Source organism: Rasamsonia byssochlamydoides (genome assembly GCF_041956645.1).
Source record: "Rasamsonia byssochlamydoides strain NRRL 3658 unplaced genomic scaffold VTN77scaffold_9, whole genome shotgun sequence".
NCBI classification, from domain to species: Eukaryota; Fungi; Ascomycota; class Eurotiomycetes; order Eurotiales; family Trichocomaceae; genus Rasamsonia; species Rasamsonia byssochlamydoides.
In genome coordinates, this window is record NW_027192392.1 from 221,827 (window position 1) to 239,661 (window position 17,835).

At 49.5% G+C, this 17,835-nt stretch overlaps 8 protein-coding genes across 8 annotated transcripts; 3 read left to right on the top strand and 5 right to left on the bottom strand.

Moving 5' to 3' along the window:
* Nucleotides 1–1,009: 1,009 nt before the first annotated feature.
* VTN77DRAFT_9513 (uncharacterized protein) lies at nt 1,010–2,009 on the bottom strand (the record flags this gene model as incomplete). Its single annotated transcript, XM_069426130.1, has 3 exons — nt 1,010–1,324; nt 1,407–1,622; nt 1,701–2,009. 3 exons carry the CDS (start codon nt 2,007–2,009, stop codon nt 1,010–1,012), a joined length of 840 nt encoding a protein of 279 aa, XP_069280636.1.
* An 890-nt stretch (nt 2,010–2,899) lies between these two features.
* Nucleotides 2,900–3,932, top strand: VTN77DRAFT_9514 (uncharacterized protein; the record flags this gene model as incomplete). Its single annotated transcript, XM_069426131.1, has 2 exons — nt 2,900–3,107; nt 3,172–3,932. 2 exons carry the CDS (start codon nt 2,900–2,902, stop codon nt 3,930–3,932), a joined length of 969 nt encoding a protein of 322 aa, XP_069280637.1.
* A 403-nt stretch (nt 3,933–4,335) lies between these two features.
* On the bottom strand, nt 4,336–7,221 carry VTN77DRAFT_9515 (uncharacterized protein; the record flags this gene model as incomplete). The annotated part of the gene is made up of 7 exons (XM_069426132.1): nt 4,336–5,655; nt 5,708–5,843; nt 5,897–5,984; nt 6,043–6,190; nt 6,246–6,509; nt 6,568–6,749; nt 6,819–7,221. The coding sequence occupies 7 exons, from the start codon at nt 7,219–7,221 to the stop codon at nt 4,336–4,338; spliced, it is 2,541 nt and encodes an 846-aa protein (XP_069280638.1).
* Nucleotides 7,222–8,186: 965 nt separating this feature from the next.
* Nucleotides 8,187–9,341, top strand: VTN77DRAFT_9516 (uncharacterized protein; the record flags this gene model as incomplete). The annotated part of the gene is made up of 2 exons (XM_069426133.1): nt 8,187–8,327; nt 8,433–9,341. The coding sequence occupies 2 exons, from the start codon at nt 8,187–8,189 to the stop codon at nt 9,339–9,341; spliced, it is 1,050 nt and encodes a 349-aa protein (XP_069280639.1).
* A 522-nt stretch (nt 9,342–9,863) lies between these two features.
* On the bottom strand, nt 9,864–10,697 carry VTN77DRAFT_9517 (uncharacterized protein; the record flags this gene model as incomplete). Its single annotated transcript, XM_069426134.1, has 2 exons — nt 9,864–10,572; nt 10,657–10,697. The coding sequence occupies 2 exons, from the start codon at nt 10,695–10,697 to the stop codon at nt 9,864–9,866; spliced, it is 750 nt and encodes a 249-aa protein (XP_069280640.1).
* A 1,041-nt stretch (nt 10,698–11,738) lies between these two features.
* Nucleotides 11,739–13,239, bottom strand: VTN77DRAFT_9518 (uncharacterized protein; the record flags this gene model as incomplete). The annotated part of the gene is made up of 4 exons (XM_069426135.1): nt 11,739–11,991; nt 12,063–12,541; nt 12,600–12,679; nt 12,738–13,239. 4 exons carry the CDS (start codon nt 13,237–13,239, stop codon nt 11,739–11,741), a joined length of 1,314 nt encoding a protein of 437 aa, XP_069280641.1.
* Nucleotides 13,240–14,838: 1,599 nt separating this feature from the next.
* On the bottom strand, nt 14,839–16,310 carry VTN77DRAFT_9519 (uncharacterized protein; the record flags this gene model as incomplete). Its single annotated transcript, XM_069426136.1, has 3 exons — nt 14,839–14,946; nt 15,003–15,658; nt 15,713–16,310. 3 exons carry the CDS (start codon nt 16,308–16,310, stop codon nt 14,839–14,841), a joined length of 1,362 nt encoding a protein of 453 aa, XP_069280642.1.
* A 646-nt stretch (nt 16,311–16,956) lies between these two features.
* Nucleotides 16,957–17,622, top strand: VTN77DRAFT_9520 (uncharacterized protein; the record flags this gene model as incomplete). Its single annotated transcript, XM_069426138.1, has 4 exons — nt 16,957–16,976; nt 17,040–17,267; nt 17,333–17,465; nt 17,524–17,622. 4 exons carry the CDS (start codon nt 16,957–16,959, stop codon nt 17,620–17,622), a joined length of 480 nt encoding a protein of 159 aa, XP_069280643.1.
* Nucleotides 17,623–17,835: the final 213 nt, after the last annotated feature.

The following is a 17,835-nucleotide window of genomic DNA, read 5'->3' on the forward strand; positions in this document are numbered from 1 at the left end:
TTTCTTTTATTTCCCCTAGGGGTTGAGCCTTCAGACCCAATTTGATTACTTATTAAGTTAATCATGAAGACTACAGTACGTGCCTTATAAATCCTGTGCTAAAACTATTAATGTAATATATACAGTGCCATTATCTTAATCAGTTGAAGCTTCTAGGTATTTTCTAACTAACCAGCTACATTTGGAATGAATTGCTAGTTCAGGTTTCATCTTGGCCACTTTTTTCATTTCAAGCCATGGCCAGCATGACGGAATATACAGCGTAGCGGATCCAATCTGAAGTGAAGCAAAGTTTCCACACAATCATATTTCGAATCAAAAGTTACATTCGCCTTATCTAAAGAATGATACTAAGGAGTGCTGCACTTTGTTATCATTGACAGACACTAAGAATGGTAAATAAGATTGAGCAAGAGCCTTCCCTAGGAAATTATATATCTACCTATTTTTACTTCGTCAAATAATTATAAAAGGCCTTGCATTAGATTTATAGACTACTAGATAGTTATTAGCATAGTTTAATTAAATAAGTACATTAATATAGAGGGCAAATAGCTTATAGAATTCTAGTAATACTTCTTTTAACCTATTACTTCTATTATATACTGATCTAGGGGTCAGATAGTTAGCTTATATATTATATCTATTAGTATATCTCTTATCTCCTGCTAGGTTAGAAATAGGTCATTATCTATGGGAACACTAGAGATCTGTTATACTCCTTGTTGCTGTCTTCTCATATCAGTTCATAGATAGAAAGAATAGAAGAATGAAGGAAGGAACAAAGTAAATTTCTATCTAACGATATGGGTCTTGTCCTCAGGCTCTTTCCAATGGAAATGACGCACGAAATCCAGGCACCATTGCCCCTTGGGAACAAAACTTTACAGAGAACCCGTGCAAGAAACTTCGGGATGGGATGCATGGTGTAACTCCGGAGAACAGAACAACTTATTGGCCTCTTCCTCCACTGGGAGTTCGAAAGAGAGCACTGAATTCATTGGCCACATCAGAAGGAGGAACTCTGATTGCGGCGATGCAAGTTCCTCACGTTCCGGCGGCGCGCAGTGATCGCAGACACCGGCGACAACTGACTCGCACTGATGAACGGATTCTCCGTTGGAGTAGACTGAGTAGACAGGTCCATCGGATCAGGGACTGACCCCGCGCTCATTTGCTGGAAGCAGGTGCGAGCAGTCAGGAGGTCAGTCAGGGAAAGGAGAGCAGTATTTTCCACGTCATTCCACACGAAATTGGTGAGGCCAAACCAATTGAGATACTCAGCATAGCGCTGCAACTCGGTCTTGATAATCTTGCAGTTAATCTACATGATATTAACATTATATGCTTGATTGTTCCAGGATGGGGCTCATATTAGTTAAAATGAATCTGTTACGGTTGCGAACAGTCTCGGCTCTTTCGATGGCCCGTTGGTCGGCAATCCAGATGTCTTTGAGATGCCGATATACCAGAATTGCGCCAAATAGGGAAGCCTCACTGTTGAGGTCTTCTCTGAATGCCCCAGTGTGAAGGACCTTGAGTCGCCGTAGTTCAGAATTGTGAATGAAGTGCAAAATTTCAGTGATGGTACCCAATATGGTCCACGGCTTACGCATCTCATCCTACATCAGGGTTAGCCAGCAGATCAAGATCAGCAGGAAGTGCTGGATCATTCAGATGATGCATGAAGGTGCGGACACTAAAAGTGCCCCCGGTATAGTCGTGAGATCGCCAACACAACCAGTTCCAATGTCGAGGTGATAAAGAGTGTAAAACGTGCTTTTCCAGGTTTCTGCACGGCCGGGGTCAAGCGGCAGAATGGACTCGATAGCACGGATGTCTGCCCGGATATTGCCACCATGTGCAAGAGCGTTTCGGTTGTGCCGATCAGGATCCGTTATGGGCAGGTTGGACTCTGCATCGAGGATGACTCGTACAGCCAGGCTCTGGTCGCAATACGGATGAAGGAGATAGTTGTCTTCCTCGAGCCGAGACAGTCGCTCTTCCATGCTGTCCATCTGCGAAAATTGCTATACTATGTGGGTGGCTATCGTTGTTTTCTGCATGATGTGTGTATATATATATGTACGGTTCTGAGCGAGCATATGCTGGTCATGTTATGTCTCTTTTCTATTCTGTATAATAGTCTGTTGACATCCATCATTTCTTCAATATCAAGATCCCTATACTATAAAACATTAAAAATCCGTTTTTGCACACTGACACGTGGCTATAAAAAGTAACAGATATACATATATAAGCATCCTATGCCAAATTCATAAAATCTTATTAGCAAGAGATATATATAAATTTGTGAAAAAAGAAACCTCATTATTAGTAATAAATTATATATTAGGCCATCAGCAAGGGATAATGGCAAGAACTCACCTATAGCAAGGAATATAGGTAGGGAGCCCACCTGGAAAGTAGATATGGAATACTATATACCTAATATAGGAAAGATGGTGAGGAGAATATGGCAAGGAATATGGGTAGGGAGCCTAGGAAGTAGTACATAGATGATAGAAATTACTTTATATAGGAGGTAGTCTATTAAACCAGTCGAGCAAAGCGAGACCTGCAAGGCTTGTAATACATAATAATAATAATAATACTGTCAGCGTCTCAGATTCTGATTTCAATTGAACTTACCGTGGAGTACTCCATAGGCTAAACATCCCACTCGGACCAACTCCGACGACTGACGGAGGACTTCCTACCCCACCATTTTCGACAGTATTCCGTCACGGCGAGAAGGCCGCTATGCGTTTCATACTCTGCTGCAACCCAAACGCCAACATGGCCAGATCAGTCTGCTCCTTGTCCGGAGACATCTATCTCCTTGTCTGCTGCACAATTGACCCAACTTGAAGAGTCCAGTTCTACGCGTTCATCAAACATGTCCGGCATACCTGACCTCCCCGAGAAGTATGAAGATCTCCCCGACAAGCGACGATATTGGCCTGCCCCGGCGGGGTCTGCCGAAGAAGGCCTGGGCATGCTGCGACTGCTGACGCCCGACGTCGTCGCTGCTGCCGCGCGGTCGGAGATCCAGACCGGAGAGCGTGTGTGTTTGAATTGGGATCTGGAGAAGCTCGATCCGCCAGGTACGCACCTTGCATGCACCTCGACCAATTTCAGTACTCGACAAGCCTTGTTGACGCAGTTCAGGATTCGGTCGTAAGCGTTTCGAGCATCGCATCAAATGGGTAGACCCTGAGAACGCCTTCGACGACGAATTCCACTTCAACCCGCAGCAGTCATCCCAGTGGGATGGACTCCGTCACCACAGCGCACCTGGTCCAGACGGTAAAAAGGTCTGGTACGGCGGCACCACGGCGGAGGAGATCCTCAGCGGCGAATCGAACCGCATCGGCATGGGATTCTGGGCGAAACAGGGCATCGCCGGCCGCGGCGTGCTCATCGACTATCTCTCGTGGGCGGAGAAGAAAGGCATCAGTGTGAACGCGCTCACCCAGCACGTCGTGTCCCTGGATGACGTGTACGAGATCGCGAAAGAGTGCAACATCGAGTTTCGCCGAGGCGACATTTTCTTCCTCCGCGTTGGGCTCCAGAAGACCTGGGACTCCATGACGCCTGCCCAGAAGCAGGCCTACAGCGAGCAGAAGGTGCCCAAGCACGCTGGTCTTGAGCAGAGCGAGCGTGTCGTGAAGTTCTTCTGGGACAACCATTTTGCGGCCGTGGCCTCCGACACCGTCAGTTTCGAGGTGTTCCCGGCCATCCAGAAAGAATGGGATCTGCACCATCACTTGCTGGCCGGCTGGGGGCTTCCCATCGGCGAGATGTTCGACCTGGAGGGGTTGGCGGAGTTGTGCAAGAAGCATAACCGCTGGAGCTTTTTCGTGTCGAGCAGCCCGCTCAACTGTGCAAAGGGCGTTTCGAGTCCGCCGAATTGCATGGCTATTTTTTAAAATGAAGTGTATGCTAAACAATTAAAGAATGAAATAGATAATTATCAAACGACTACCGTTTGCTGATGACTTTATGCGGTCCTGTAAAAAGGGTAAATAATAACAGTCATATTCATTCTATTGATGTAAGACAGGAGAAAGTAGAACCAAAAAAAAAGCAATGTAACGGTTGACAAACTGCTCTCATGTCTAATGGAAAATTTCACAAAGTCAGCCAGTAAGAACTGCGAAAAACCAATCGAGAGAGTACACCAGTGTTAAATGAGCATGGAAGGGTTATCAGGCCGAGTCAGTTCTATGATAGCTTCCAACAGATAACCTGTCCTCGACTCCATGCAGCTCCTTCTTTCAAGACATTCGACAGTGCCACAGGACTGGTTGCTCTCTTAGCAACCCACGCATTCTAGCGCGGAATACCAGTCGCAACATCAAGCGCCTGACGAAGTCTCTCCAATTTGTTCTTGAGCTCCGTTCTCGCCGCAGAAGTACTGAAACTCTCGGCTGCGATGAACGCGAGGTCATCGTCCGACAAATCAGCGACAAACTCCGCGGAAAAGAGTTTGAGGGGACCATCTCGGCCCAGGATATGTCGCTCGACGACCTGGGTGACGATGTTGTCTAGGAACCGTTTCACGGCGACCTTGTAATAGGACTTGATGATATCGTGGATGTCGTAGACAGCTTGGTCCTCGTTGCTGAGATGGACGGCCTCGGTGATCATCGAGAGGGAAACAGGGACATGTCGGTCTTCAGTCCTGATACCAGCCTTGTTGAGACGAGCGATTATCCTCTCCAGACGAGTTGCGTCGATGTTCTGCGCCAAGTAGTGGTTCACCGTCTGCAGGATGCCCTCCCGTTCATCGCGCAGGATCTTCTGCAGTTCGGCGTCCGCTCGCGCGAATCCGGCCGCAATCTGAGGACGGAGGAAACTCGTGAGCTTGGAACAGACGTCCCGGTCGGGGATGACGCTGGGGAAGATATAGTCCAGGTACTTCTCAACAACCTGTTTCACCTTGGAGAGATAATCCTCGGTCAGAGGTTTCCACGGAGTGGACTGCTGCCGGAAGATGTACTCTAGGACTGTGGGGTTGACAGTCCCAGGCAGTTCCACCCCCTTCGACTCGCGGTAGACGCCCCGGATCCAATCGTAGATGTCCTCTTCCTCGGCGTCGTCGCCCGTGCGGGTAAATTCAGAGTCAAGACCACCGTCAACCGTCTTGAAGATTCTCTTATGACCATGAGTGATAAATTTCTCGGCGAAATCTTCGTTCATGTTGCGGATGTGCAATCTCAGTTTCGATGGATGGCCCGGTGCCAAGTTCGCGTCATAGAGCCCATTCAGAGAGTCGCTAACCTGCTTTTGATAATCCATCGCCACTCTCGTCAGGTATCGGCGTTGTTCGGTAGGAGACTGACGTGATGGCCCATAGCCCTTGAGCTCCTTTTCAGTTTTGGTAGCCAGAGCATCAATTTCGCTGATTAGTTGCGGGAATTCTCGGCGAATGTGGTCCAGGAGCAGCTGCCCAAGGAAGGTTTTCAACGAATCGATTCCGATTCTCTCCTTGGGGAGGATGCTCCATGGTTGGGATTGGAAGAATTTCTTCTCATTGATGTTGCGCTGCTTCAGACTAACCCCGTCGAGAATATCCTGAGTCGATCGATTCTTGACCAGAAACCATCCATGCTTGAGGTGCTCGACCTGATTCTGGGCTACGTGGAGAACCTGATTCCAGTCAATGTCTGTCGACGTCAATTTATGATCGATTGCGATTTACCTCTTTCTCGTCGCCGGGCTGTAGAGCATCGCATTTGGTAATCACTCCAACGGTACGGAAGCCATCTTTGTCAGAGGCTCGTGCAAGGCGAAAGACCTCTTGGTTAGAGATGTTGACTCGGGCATCCATCACAGCGCTATATTTGTGTCAACAAGCACGTACAGTCACGAAACTTTCCAGCAATCTTACAGAATGATACTCCTTTGGTTCTTCATGTAGTTCGAAATGAGCTCTCGGACAATCTCCAGGTCTTCCTTTGTCTGGTACTTGGTGGGATCTATGTACTTCAGTGACTGTTGCAATGGGGCTGACCTAGAAAAAAAAAGAAAACTCACTGTGAAACAGTCCAGGAACGTCAACAACGCTCAGATGGAGTTGCTCCGGGCCTGAGAGTTCAATTTTGAGCACGTCTCCAGAGAACCTTTTCTCAAAGTCCTCGGTCTTTTCGGCACCAGGACTGGGCAGCCCCATATGCTCAGCAGCCTAGGTCCATGTCAGTGTTCTGTTCTGTAAGAATCCAGAGAATTATGATACCAACCTCATTAACGACTTTCGTAAAAGCATGGCTGTCGAACTCGTCTTCCGTAAAAGAGCGCGAGAATTCCTGGAGATGCTTCTTGGTCTCTTCATCCGCACTTGAAGCAGGAATGATCGATACTTTGACAGAGGACTCAGGCGTGCGACGAAGGACGATTTGCGTTGCGAAACGCGTGCAGAGTTCGCTGTCGACGGCGAGGGGGAGTTGCGTGATAGCCTGCAGGGTGGATGATTTTCCGCTGGATTGGTCGCCGACAACCACGATCTGGATGGGTGATGTTTCAGTATTTATTCTCAGATGGTAGTTGAGAGATTGCACTGACCTGCGGGATGGAGAGATCCTCGTTGACGCCCAGATCACGCATGCGATCGATGGCATCAAGGATTCGGATGTGCTCTTGACTGGGAATGCCAGTGATGGCCTGCAGCTCAGCCTTTTCTCTCGTCATTGTAACGGAAGTCGAGGTATCTTTGGGGCTTGAGTTGTATTTCGGAGTGGAGTTATCTGCAGAAATTAATCTCTCTTCTGCTGAGTTTTGGATGACAAGGAGCTTCTCTTGAGAGGAATGATTACCTCTTGATAGGTGTTCTTGAGGGAGCTGGGTCTCTTCAGACGGGTTCTTTTCCAATGGAGGCTCTTGTTCACGTGGTGAGGTCTCCTCAGATGCCTGTTCCTCTTGAGGAGGCTGGTCTTCAGCGCAACAATTTCCTTCAGATGTCGGATTCTCTTCAAATAGGGAGCCAAAGACCGTGGAATCAGTAGAACTGCTGTCCATGTCAAGTGAACTATTACTTCGAGAAAGCAGTGATCTTAAATAGAGACGAAGTGGTCCTTGAGACTGCAGCCTAGAAGGAGGAGGCATGAGAGACCTTTCACTGGCGCCTTTCAAGGCGTATTCACACACAACTAGGATTGTCCCTACAAGTGAAAGAGAGGTACGCCTGTCAGGCTGATATAGGCTGTCATGTTGGAACATGCAGACGCAGACATGAAAGTAAACAGTTCACAGGCCAGCAAGCTGTGCCGTCAAACAGAACATTTCATTGAAGCCAATGCATGCTTCCTGAGGAGGTAGGTAGCTAGCCAGGATCGGCTTCCAATGTCTGAACTATGGATGCGGGCATGAGAAACATTGCGCCTTGATGCATGAAAGACAACTGACAAACACATCGCGGCAATAGTACAGCCTCAGGAAGAGCAAAGGAACATCGACAACATAACCATCACTATCAGTTTGCTGTTGATTAACCGCCAAGGCTCACAGCAAGACACTCCCATCTCCCAACAGTAAGAGCTTGTTGTAGCATAGATGAATACAATCATCAGATCTGATTGGGCATTCTGGGTTGACGGCGCGGGTGGCTGTGTCCAGCAAATCAGACATGGGAAAGCCACAGCTGAACAGTCCATCAGCATTCTGATTGGACAGGATCGAGCTGATGATAAGATGAATAACCTTATGGGGCCGAGAGGGCAGGTTCCAATGGGATTGGAAGCTTGCGCCCCCAACAAGTTACGCGCCGAGGCCGAAAAGCCTCAACCTGGAATAACCTCACCAGTAGAACCTTGGAGCCTTATTAATACTTGCTGCAATTATTAGTAAAAACACGTGAACGTTCAATTGGAAGACCGTTAAAATTAGCTTTGGTTGTGCCTCGGCATGTATATCGTGTAATGATCTTTTTTTTTTACTAGATCTCGACTTTTCCATCCTGTCTTTGTTCTATTCCAATTTACGACCCTATTATATTTATTTAGACTATCTCCACCCATTCAGAATATTACGCTGATCGGGATCTAGGAGAATCTTTTAATCGTCTACCTTCTATATTCAATTTAAGTGATTTGATAAGGGGAGAAGGGGCCTGCTTATTTTCCCGCGCAGCGACGGTGATCGATTGAATCGCGGGAGAAGGCGGAAGAGGAATTGGCTGCTCAAAGATGGCTGTTGCATCGATCATTTCGTCCAGTCTCGATGACCTTCGAGAATGGCTACAGAGCGCGTGGTCGCTCACGTCGTGGAAGGCAGTGTTGCTGATCTTTGCAATCGCCAATTTGAAATCGCTGCCGCTGGGATGGCATGTATGTTCCCGACTTCCCATGCCGCAAATATAACTATTATTGAGGAGTACTTCTGATCTAGTTTCTTTGTTGCGGGGGTTTGTATGACTGACGCACCTTCTCTAGTTCCGTATCTTCTATTACTTTTTCAGAAACCTTCGATACCGGGCAGACAAGCCCATGATCTTCGATGGGAAACCTCCAGTTGACGCCAAAGGAAGGCCAACGCATCCCATCTTCGGTGCTGCCACCATCGTCACGCGCACCTCGCTCCTGGAGACGGATTACAACATCCACAAATCCAACAGCACGTACTTCGCCGACCTGGACGTCTCTCGGACCGCGCTGATGTCGCGCCTCTATTCTCCCGGCATGGGAATCGTCAGCAGAGAGCTTGACCAGGAATTGTCAGAGTCGGACGGCAGCAAACCGCTCAAGAAGAAGAAGAAGCTCCCGATCTATATCGCCCTGGGCTCCGTGTACTGCACCTTCAAGCGGGAGCTGAAGCCCTATGAGAAGTTCGAGATCCGCTCGCAGATCGTCGCCTGGGACGAGAAATGGCTGTACATCCTCAGCTACTTCCTGAAACCTGAGAAGAAGCGCAGCGAGGGCAGCGGTCCTACTCTGGCCGCCGTCGCCGTCAGCAAGTATGTGATCAAAAAGGGCCGGCTGACCGTCCGGCCAGAGAGAGTCTTCCGAGCCAGCGGATTCCTTCCGCCGCGGCCAGACGGAGACGGGGCTACCGCTACCCCTGACTCTGACATGATCGGGACCCCCGCAAGTAGTAATAGTGCCCAGGGGATCACCACCGCTGTCGACGGGTCGTCTCTGGTCCGGGAGGTGCTGAAGCTGAGCGCGGACCAGGTCCCGGCACAGGAAGTGCTCGAGCGCCAACAGAAAGAAAATTCCCAGTCGTGGAGTGCAGACGAATGGACCTGGGAGAGGATTGAGCAAGAACGACAGCGAGGGCTCGAGCTCATCCAGGGATACGTCACCCTGGATGCCAAACTTCATGACGAGTGGAATAATTTATGAGACAGAATATCTTGGAAGAAGTTTGTACCTGTCGAACAGGTTGGATTGGATACCTATATCAATATCAATTTTGGTCTTATGCTATATCTATAGTTGGAATCTAGACTAGACTGTCTTTTTACGCTTTATATGAATGCGAAATTCAGTGAATTCACTAGACACAGGTCAGCTTCATTATTGTATGATTGTATCTATCTGATATGATATTCTTGACATGTCGTAGTATACTATAATACAGGCCGCGAGATAAACACACGCAACAGTCGGCCATCAGGCCAATCCCATAAAACAGCCCTGCTGCTCCCGCAAAATCAGATGACAGTTACAAAAACCGCACACCCAAACGCCGAACGTCTATGCCCAACAACAATATACAAAAGAAAATGTGGCGGCAAAGATAAGAGACGGGTGGAAAGGAGAGGAGAGGGTAAGAAATAGCTGATCTGGTCGGGTTTCGACTTCAGATCTCGTTTCTGGAGAGAACTTTTTAGGAGCGAGTTGTCAAGGGTTGACAAGATCAAATCACTGCTGCTCGGTCTTCTGCTCGGATTTTTGCTCCTCCTTTTCTTGCTCTTCTTTCTTCTCGTGCGCGTAAACGGGCTGGTGACGTTGCTTCAACTTCTGCTCCTCAGCAGCCACCATGTCCTTCCACAGATCTTCGCCCTCGTAGCGCTGGTGGTGGTGCTGCTCAGCAACTTCTTTGTTCGCCTCACGGCCCTTCTTGGCAGCTTCCAAGATGCCCTGGCCCTTGCGCTGGTCATGGATCTCGAATGCAGCCGAGGCACACAGCACCGCCAAAGTCAGACCCTGGGCATACACACGGGCCTGCACGATCTTCTGTTGACCCGTGAGGTACGGGTTCCGGCCGACGAGGACGAAAGAACCGATGATACTGGCCACCCACGTCACACCGATGATCTTGTATTTCTCCTCGCGCATGAAATTGAACACCCGGTCCTTGAAACTCATCCGGGCCAGCTCCTCTCGACGCAGCCGCTCCTCACGGCTCTCGAGATATTGGAGATCCCGGTTGCGGGCAGCCTCGAACGATCGCGACGCATGGTCTGCAGCAATGATACCGAAGAAAGTACCGGATGATGACACAAGGAAGGCCTTCATGGGGAGAGTGAGGGAGCGGATGGTCTGGTATCGTCGCGACGCGGCCATTACACCAACAAGACCGCCAGCCAGACCGACGATACCGCCGAGAGTGCCGCCGCGGAGCACAGCGCTGGAAAAGACAGTTAGCCAGGCCATCCGTGGAAACAGAAGACCGATTTGAAACGAATATCAAGACGGCTGTAGGATGTCTTACCTGTAGTGCGCGGCTTCCTCTTCCTTAGTCAAAAGCTTCATTTTGACGTGTTTAAACTATCCTTCTCTGACAAACTAGTCTGTAGTATATCGTGTACTGAATTGTGTTGGAAGACGGACTTCGTGATGGTGTTGCTGATGGTTCGACTCCGCAGATAGACCAGATGAACCGACGGGAAGTGCTCAGCGATCACTTCTAACCAGGTTAGTACAGTGTGGATAACAGGAAAAAATGACGGGAGGGTGAGGTCAGCGTTACATATATACCTTCCAATTTTCCCTGTAATCCCAAAGGAGAAAGCGTGGATTGAGAAAAGAAAAGAAAAAATTCTTAGTCAGTGTCAGGCAAGGCTGGGTTGATGACTTCACTCGTGGTCTGGGACCGGGATTTGCAGCGGCCGAGTCGATCGCCGACTGCGCGATATTATTCCGGAATGGTTGCATCTCGGTCGAGAGTGGCGGATGACTAACCAGGCCACGCAGCAGAATTGGAGAAGGCGGGCTTTGCATCCGGAATCCCCTCACGCTGGCATCCAGTTAGGAAAGCGGTCCCGCATTTCCCCCTCACGGGCCAGCCCCAATCGTGAATCTCTCCGCGGAGGTAGGTAAGTCAGCATTGCTGCATTGCCACTGCTCCAGAACCTACGAGATGGAGCGAGTCGCGACATGTCAATGTCGTTATCATTCACATTTCTGTCGCATTTTAATCTACAACTATTGGCTAACTATGAACTAACTAAGCCCTTCTGAGTTGCAGCCGATCAAACTCCTAGATGCTTGATAATAAAACCCTCCGCTGACCACGCCAGGATAAACGACTCAAACACGATCAGATCACCCTGTTATCTACCCACAACGCCGGAAATGAAATCAGAACCCTCAACAAGGCCCAAGCGAATATAACGAGAGAGGCTCTTTGTTAGAAGCGCCCAAACAAAAACCGAAGGGTAAAAATCGAAAAGAAAAAAGAAAAGCAAAGTGAGAGCCACAGGCAGCTAGGTTCGCAACTCGAATGTAGAGCCTTCCTGAGCAGCGACCTGCGGCCTACTTTCGGTATGTGTAATAAAACGCTGCGTGATCCATTCACCTGCGCGACGCCTTCGAGGCATTCATCTGACGCGCTTTCATCTTCCGGAAACGGTCCTCTCCACTGGCACCCAAAGGACGCGCGAACTTGCTCTCCTGCACCCCCGTCGAGCGCGGCACGACCGTGTATGTGGTATGGCCCGTCTCGCGACGAGCACGGTTGGCCAGACGAGGTGGAAGGAGCTCTCGGGCACGAGCCTCCGCAGCAGTCGCCTGGGCAGACAGGACTTGCGGGCGGTTGGCCAGTTGTCTGGAGTCGAATCGTCAGCACTGAAAAATAGAGATTTGAAATAAGTAGGGTAAGGGAGAGGGAGAACATACGTAGGATCGAAGTCGACCTCTTCGTAGACCTTTTTCGAGTAATCATCGCTGCGCTGGAGGATCGGTCTCGTCCACTCGGCGAGCAGCCGCTCAGCCATTCGCTTGATCTTCTCCTCCGGCCGCTTGCTCTTCGTGTAGAACACAATCACCTTGCCAATACCGCTAGCAATAAGTGCTTCCTTGTTGATGGGAAGCTTGGCCAACGCTTCCATCAGGTCGCGTTGGATGTTGTACGCCGGCAGAGAACCATCGTCGAGAGGCTCGAGGAAGAACTTGACTGCTTCCAGTAGGTTGATTTCGGGGTCGACCAGACTGCTGACATACTGGTTGCGGTTCAGGAGCGAGATGACCTCCGGTAGCATCTTGAGCTTGTGCATCGCGGGCTTCCCCTCCCGACGATTGATGGCATCGAGCTGTGCAGCTTGCGTCATGCGCCTCCGCATCTCTTCGATCTCGGCATCTGCCATCTGCTCTAGGTCCTGTTACAATTGATCAGCAACACATATCCATACTGTCCGTAGCGGGGAAGATCCGTACAATTCCATCAGCCTTGCGCCTCCGCTTGGTTGGCTTCTTGAGAGCTTCGTCCATAGCCCGGTCGAGCGCTCTACGGCGTCCTGTTGGTCCCTCGTCAGCTCTGACTAAACCACCGTCGCCGAGCAGCAGGAAACTCACTGGTTGCCGGATCAAGCAATTCCTCATCCTCTGGCGTAGCCTCTCGTCTTTTGTCCTTCTTGCGTCTCTTGCTCTCTGCGTCCGCACTTTCTGATTCCCTCAGGCGGCGATTCTTCTTCTCTCTGCGACCCTCTTTCTTTTTCTTCGGTTGTTCTCCCTCTTCACCTTCGCGTCTCTTGCGTTTGTGCCGGCCAATCAGTTTCAGATTCTCTTCGTCGATGGCGAGTGCAGGACGGTCCTCGATGGCGACATCATCCGGATTGAAGTCCTCGAACTGAGCCTCGTCCACTTCAGAGAGGACAGATTCGTCGTCTGACAGATTGTCCTCATCGCCTTTAGACTCCTCTCGCACTTCTTTCTCTGCGAAATCCTCCCCTTCGCCATCTTCATGGTGGGTATCCTGGGTATCCTCGCGAACGACTTCCTCAGCAGTGTGGTCTTCGTGCTCCTGATCCACAGCCGGCGCAGGCGAGCCTGGCTGGTCTTCTGGTGTAGCAGACATGATGAAATGTGTAGATCCAAATAAGACCTCGGTTCTTGGAGAAACAACCGACGTGTAGTAATAGGAAAATGAAAATGTCGCGAGAAAGTCGCCCTCCGACGTTAGACGCGGTCTGGCAACTCCCGCGCAGGCCTGAAGGCGCAGCAGAGAGCCGAAGCCAAACCAAAGTCGAAACCGTACACTCGCGACAGCAAAGAATAAACGGATGCAGTCGGTGATAAAAGATTGAAAGGGAAGTGAGCGAACTCCGTGGGGTGGCTGGTGCAAGAAGACGACGTTGCGGCTCCAAACAAGAAATTCGGGAGGGAGTCGAGAGTCGCGTGGTCTGTGCACCCGCGGCAAGCTTGCTTTCAAGGAAATTCACTGAACGAATCCATCTCATACGCCATTATTGTGTCCACCATACCATTATTATTGGCAGCATCAACGTCATTTATTTTTTAAATATTCTATTGTCTTTACTCAGGAGAATATAAAAATTATACCAAATCAAGCAAGATGTTTGGCCCAGGTAATTCTCTCATACCTTCTCTATTCACTATGATGTTTTTTTCCCGCGCTGTTCAGCCCAATTGATAACTCGACAAGTCTTCTCTACAAGCAATACAGACAGGTGCTAACAAAGCTATTCTATTGTCTTGCAGGTCAGGAACAGCTCTCGAAGGAGGAGATTAGGGTATGCGCCTATATGGATTTCCTTGAAACCCCCGAGCCTTCGCCGTTTCGCCGATGATTTCATACCAATATCCTTTTTCCCCCTCCAAACGCCTTAAAACAATGCACAATGGGGCTTTTTTATACTAACATGAGACATCCTCCCATTCCAGGCTGGAGAAAAAGAGGCGCAGCAGACTATCCAGATGGTCATCGCTGGTAGCATTTTGCTTTACCTGTGTAAGTGCAGAGACCGATCTCTCTCTTCTCTTCTCTAGTCTCTTTGAACCGTCAAAGCAATACGTGCCCTCCGAAGTGAGAAAGCTAATTGTATCCTGCTTGCTCCAGCTCCTTTTGCCATTGACTTCGTGAAGAAATTCCTGTGATTCCATTCAAGGGACGTGGATCGAGACCACAACCACATACAAACCCGACCAAGCGGCGCAAGAGTATGATTCATTCATCCTCGCCAGTCACAGATTCAATCACAAGTTTATTTCATCTGGGATATGCATACATAGACGACTTGCTTCGCCTTGTTGCGACCCTGTCTATCGGGCCGTCAGAGCAATGGCCTTGATGCCTCTTATTTTTTTTTTTAGAGGACTGGATAATGGATCATTAATACATGCATGTATTAGTAGTAGGATATCTTTAGCGTTAGTATGAGAATCATGGTATGACGTTTATTTCTTTTGTAAGGCTCACTCAAACCCCGACAACCCGACAATACCAGCTCCTCAAACGCCTGTTCCCTTGACATTATTGGGTCATGCTTCAAAGGAAGGAAAAGAGAGAAGCATGATTTCTTCATAGGCTAATAACCAGCACAAGAAAAAAGAAATTCCGGGGAATAAGACAGAAATGGAAGAAGAAATAGACTTGAGAAGAAAAGGATCCAACCCAAGTCGCACTAAACAAGACTCTCAAACCATTGCCTCTAGTTTAATTACCGGCTGAGCTGGCAGACTTCTCAAATTCTTCAAAGTCCTTCCGGACCGTTTCCAACTCCTTCTGCAAATGCTGGATCTGAGAAGCGTAATCTTCCAGGATCTGTGTACGTTGTTAGTTTCCTTGTTTAGGCCTTCGAAGGGATAGCTATGCTGTACCTTCTTCGCAGTCTTTAAAACGGATTCATCGAGCCCTTCGTCTGCTTCCGCTGCTGCGCTGGGGCCAGCCCTTTCAATCTCCGCCTGCAATCGTTTGGAATGCTCACGAATGGCAAGCATTCTTGCCCAAATCTCCTCTGCCCGTCCAGTGATTGACGGATCAAAGACAGCACGCTCCAATTGGACCAGTTTCTTCTTCAGCTCCTCCTCCGCATCGTCCATGGCGTAGCCCCGATTTCGTAGCACCTGAGTCTTGGCAGCAAGAGAGAGGCAACGCTGGCTCAAGACAAGGTGTTTGCGCCGACAGTCAGCGATTTTGACAGAGATCTTAAGGTCATGGCGAGAAAGTAGATCTGTGAGGCACTTGTTGATCTCGTGAAGGCGAATCTGCATCATGGTGAGGAAGTCCTTCTGCCTCTGTGCGCGCTTCCCGAGCTCCCAGAACCCTTTCACGAGGACCGGCACATAGCCTGCATTGGGTCTTTCTCGTAAAGCTTCTTCCCATTTGGTCTCATCGTCATCAGGGCCTGGCTGGTAGAATGGCGATTGTTCTTCACCAACATAGTTGTACAAATATGTCCGGAAGGGTGACGACCGGTTGATAGGCTCCCATTTGTCCTTGACGATCAGCATCTGCATGGGCACCGTTCTGTGGACTTTCCACGATGTCAGCGCGGCTTGCGTAAACACGATCAGGGAAGAAGACTTACCTCCAGTAATCGCACGGCCTGGCGACCATAGCGATGAACCCAAATTCTGCTGTTGACTCACACTCTGGCCTAATTGCGGCTGTTGCTGCGCCTGCTGCTGTTGACCCCCCAAAAGAGAAGTTCCTCCGCCAAAGAGCGACTGTTGTTGCGGTTGCTGCTGCTGCGTGGTGCTCGTTCCCCCGAACAGTCCACCACCTTGCTGCTGCTGGGGTTGTTGCTGTTGCTGTCCAAATCCTCCAAAGAGACTCCCTTGCGGCTTCTGCTGTGTGCTTGCGCCAAACAACCCGGTCGACTGTTGCTGATTCTGAGTCGTCGACCCTCCAAACAACCCTCCAGTTTGCTGCGGTTGTGTCGTTGTCGAACCGAACAGCCCAGTACCACCGCTCTGCTGATTTTGCGTCGACCCAAACAGGCCTGTTCCAGCTGGTTTATTCTGTGTAGAACCGAAAAGCCCACCTCCGCTCTGCTGGTTCTGCTGGGTGCCTGTGGTGCTTGAGCCGAAGCCGCCAAACAGGCTAGGTTTATTCGCAGTATTGCCGAATAGGCTGCCAGACTGCGATTGCTGGTTTTGCTGGTTTTGAGTCCCAAATAGAGACATTGTGGTTGGCTCTAGAAATCAAAGAAAGAAAGAATGTACAACAAGGATAAACAGAACGCGAATGAGACAATGCAGGCCGCAGAGCCACGTAGAAATTGCGAAATCTAAGGAATGACTATGTCAGAGCCTGCATGACAAAAAAGAAGAGGGATCCGTCACTGGAAGGGAGACTGATCCCTTGGCAGAGGTGTCTGGGATCAACAACCGCAGCAGCGCGGCAGTTGTAATTATAGACTTCCTTTGGTGGTGCTTTGTTTTTTCCAGCAATCGCCAAAGCGGTGAATTGCTGGTTCGCGGGACGACAGAGCACGTGACTTTGTAGTGAATCGACTGCGGCACTTCATTATAACAATAGAACGTAAATCATGCTGAAGACAATCTCAGAGATACCAAGAGAGGTAATAATAATATTTTTTCCATTCAAAAGCTAGGCACCTAGGTAGACTCCTAACTTGGCATACTGGCGTAGCATTATCTCGAACTGTCGTAGTTATGTAAGCATATACTGGGGAAGCTGTGCGGAAACGGACAGGCCAATCAGAAGGCCGGTGAAAGAACTGACCTTCGACTTCGCAGCTCTCCTCCGTCTCCGGCTCGATCCTATATTCAATTGAACAGACAGCGAGCGATCAGCACCACCGCCAAGATGTCGAGAAGGCAGCCCCAGTATGAGCGTCACTGATGCCCTCCAAGTTAGCCGCTCAAATGCTAATCATGCTGTCGTGCCAGGTTCAACCAGCACCTCCTCGTCGACACGACGCCGATGCCCGATGACATCCCGAAGGTGCAGGAGATCGGTGCCACCTCTGCTCCGCTGCTGAGCGCGTCCTTCTTCATCGGCGACCGCTGCCGGGCCTACAACGATGACTACATGAAGTGCAAGGAGGAGGCCAATGGACGGGGCGAGCTGGAATGCTTGAAGGAGGGGCGAAAGGTCACTCGTTGCGCTGCGAGCGTGTACGTACTTGGAAATACTAGATATCATTCCGGAGAATATCTGACCGTGGATTGAAACTCTTCAGGATCAAGGATATCAACACGCACTGCTTGAAGCAGTTCAACGCACACTGGGAGTGCCTCGAGAATAACAACCACCACCTCTACGAGTGTCGGAAGCCGGAGATGGAGTTGAACAACTGCGTGTTTGAGAAATTGGTACGCGAGGGTCTTTTTTTTCTCCTTCCTTCATCTTGCATGCGCTGACACAGCACAGGGATTGAAGAAGGTCATCCCCGGAACACCAGAGGGTCAGACCCCGGTACATTTGCGACCAAAGCAGCTCTACGCACAATACCCTGGAGCGCAATGGTAGACATATTTTCCTAGACACATTTTCCTTTAGGCATGAATTTCCTTTTTCCCACGTGAAACTGTTTGTGTAAATATAAGCATCAGGAATGATCACTGGTTTTGCAGATCTTAAAGAATCCTTACGCTTGAAGAGACTCCTCTTCTCATCTCTCAAGCTTATCAAATTCGAGAGCATACCTCTATTGATATATAGCACAGCGCAGGGCAATATCGC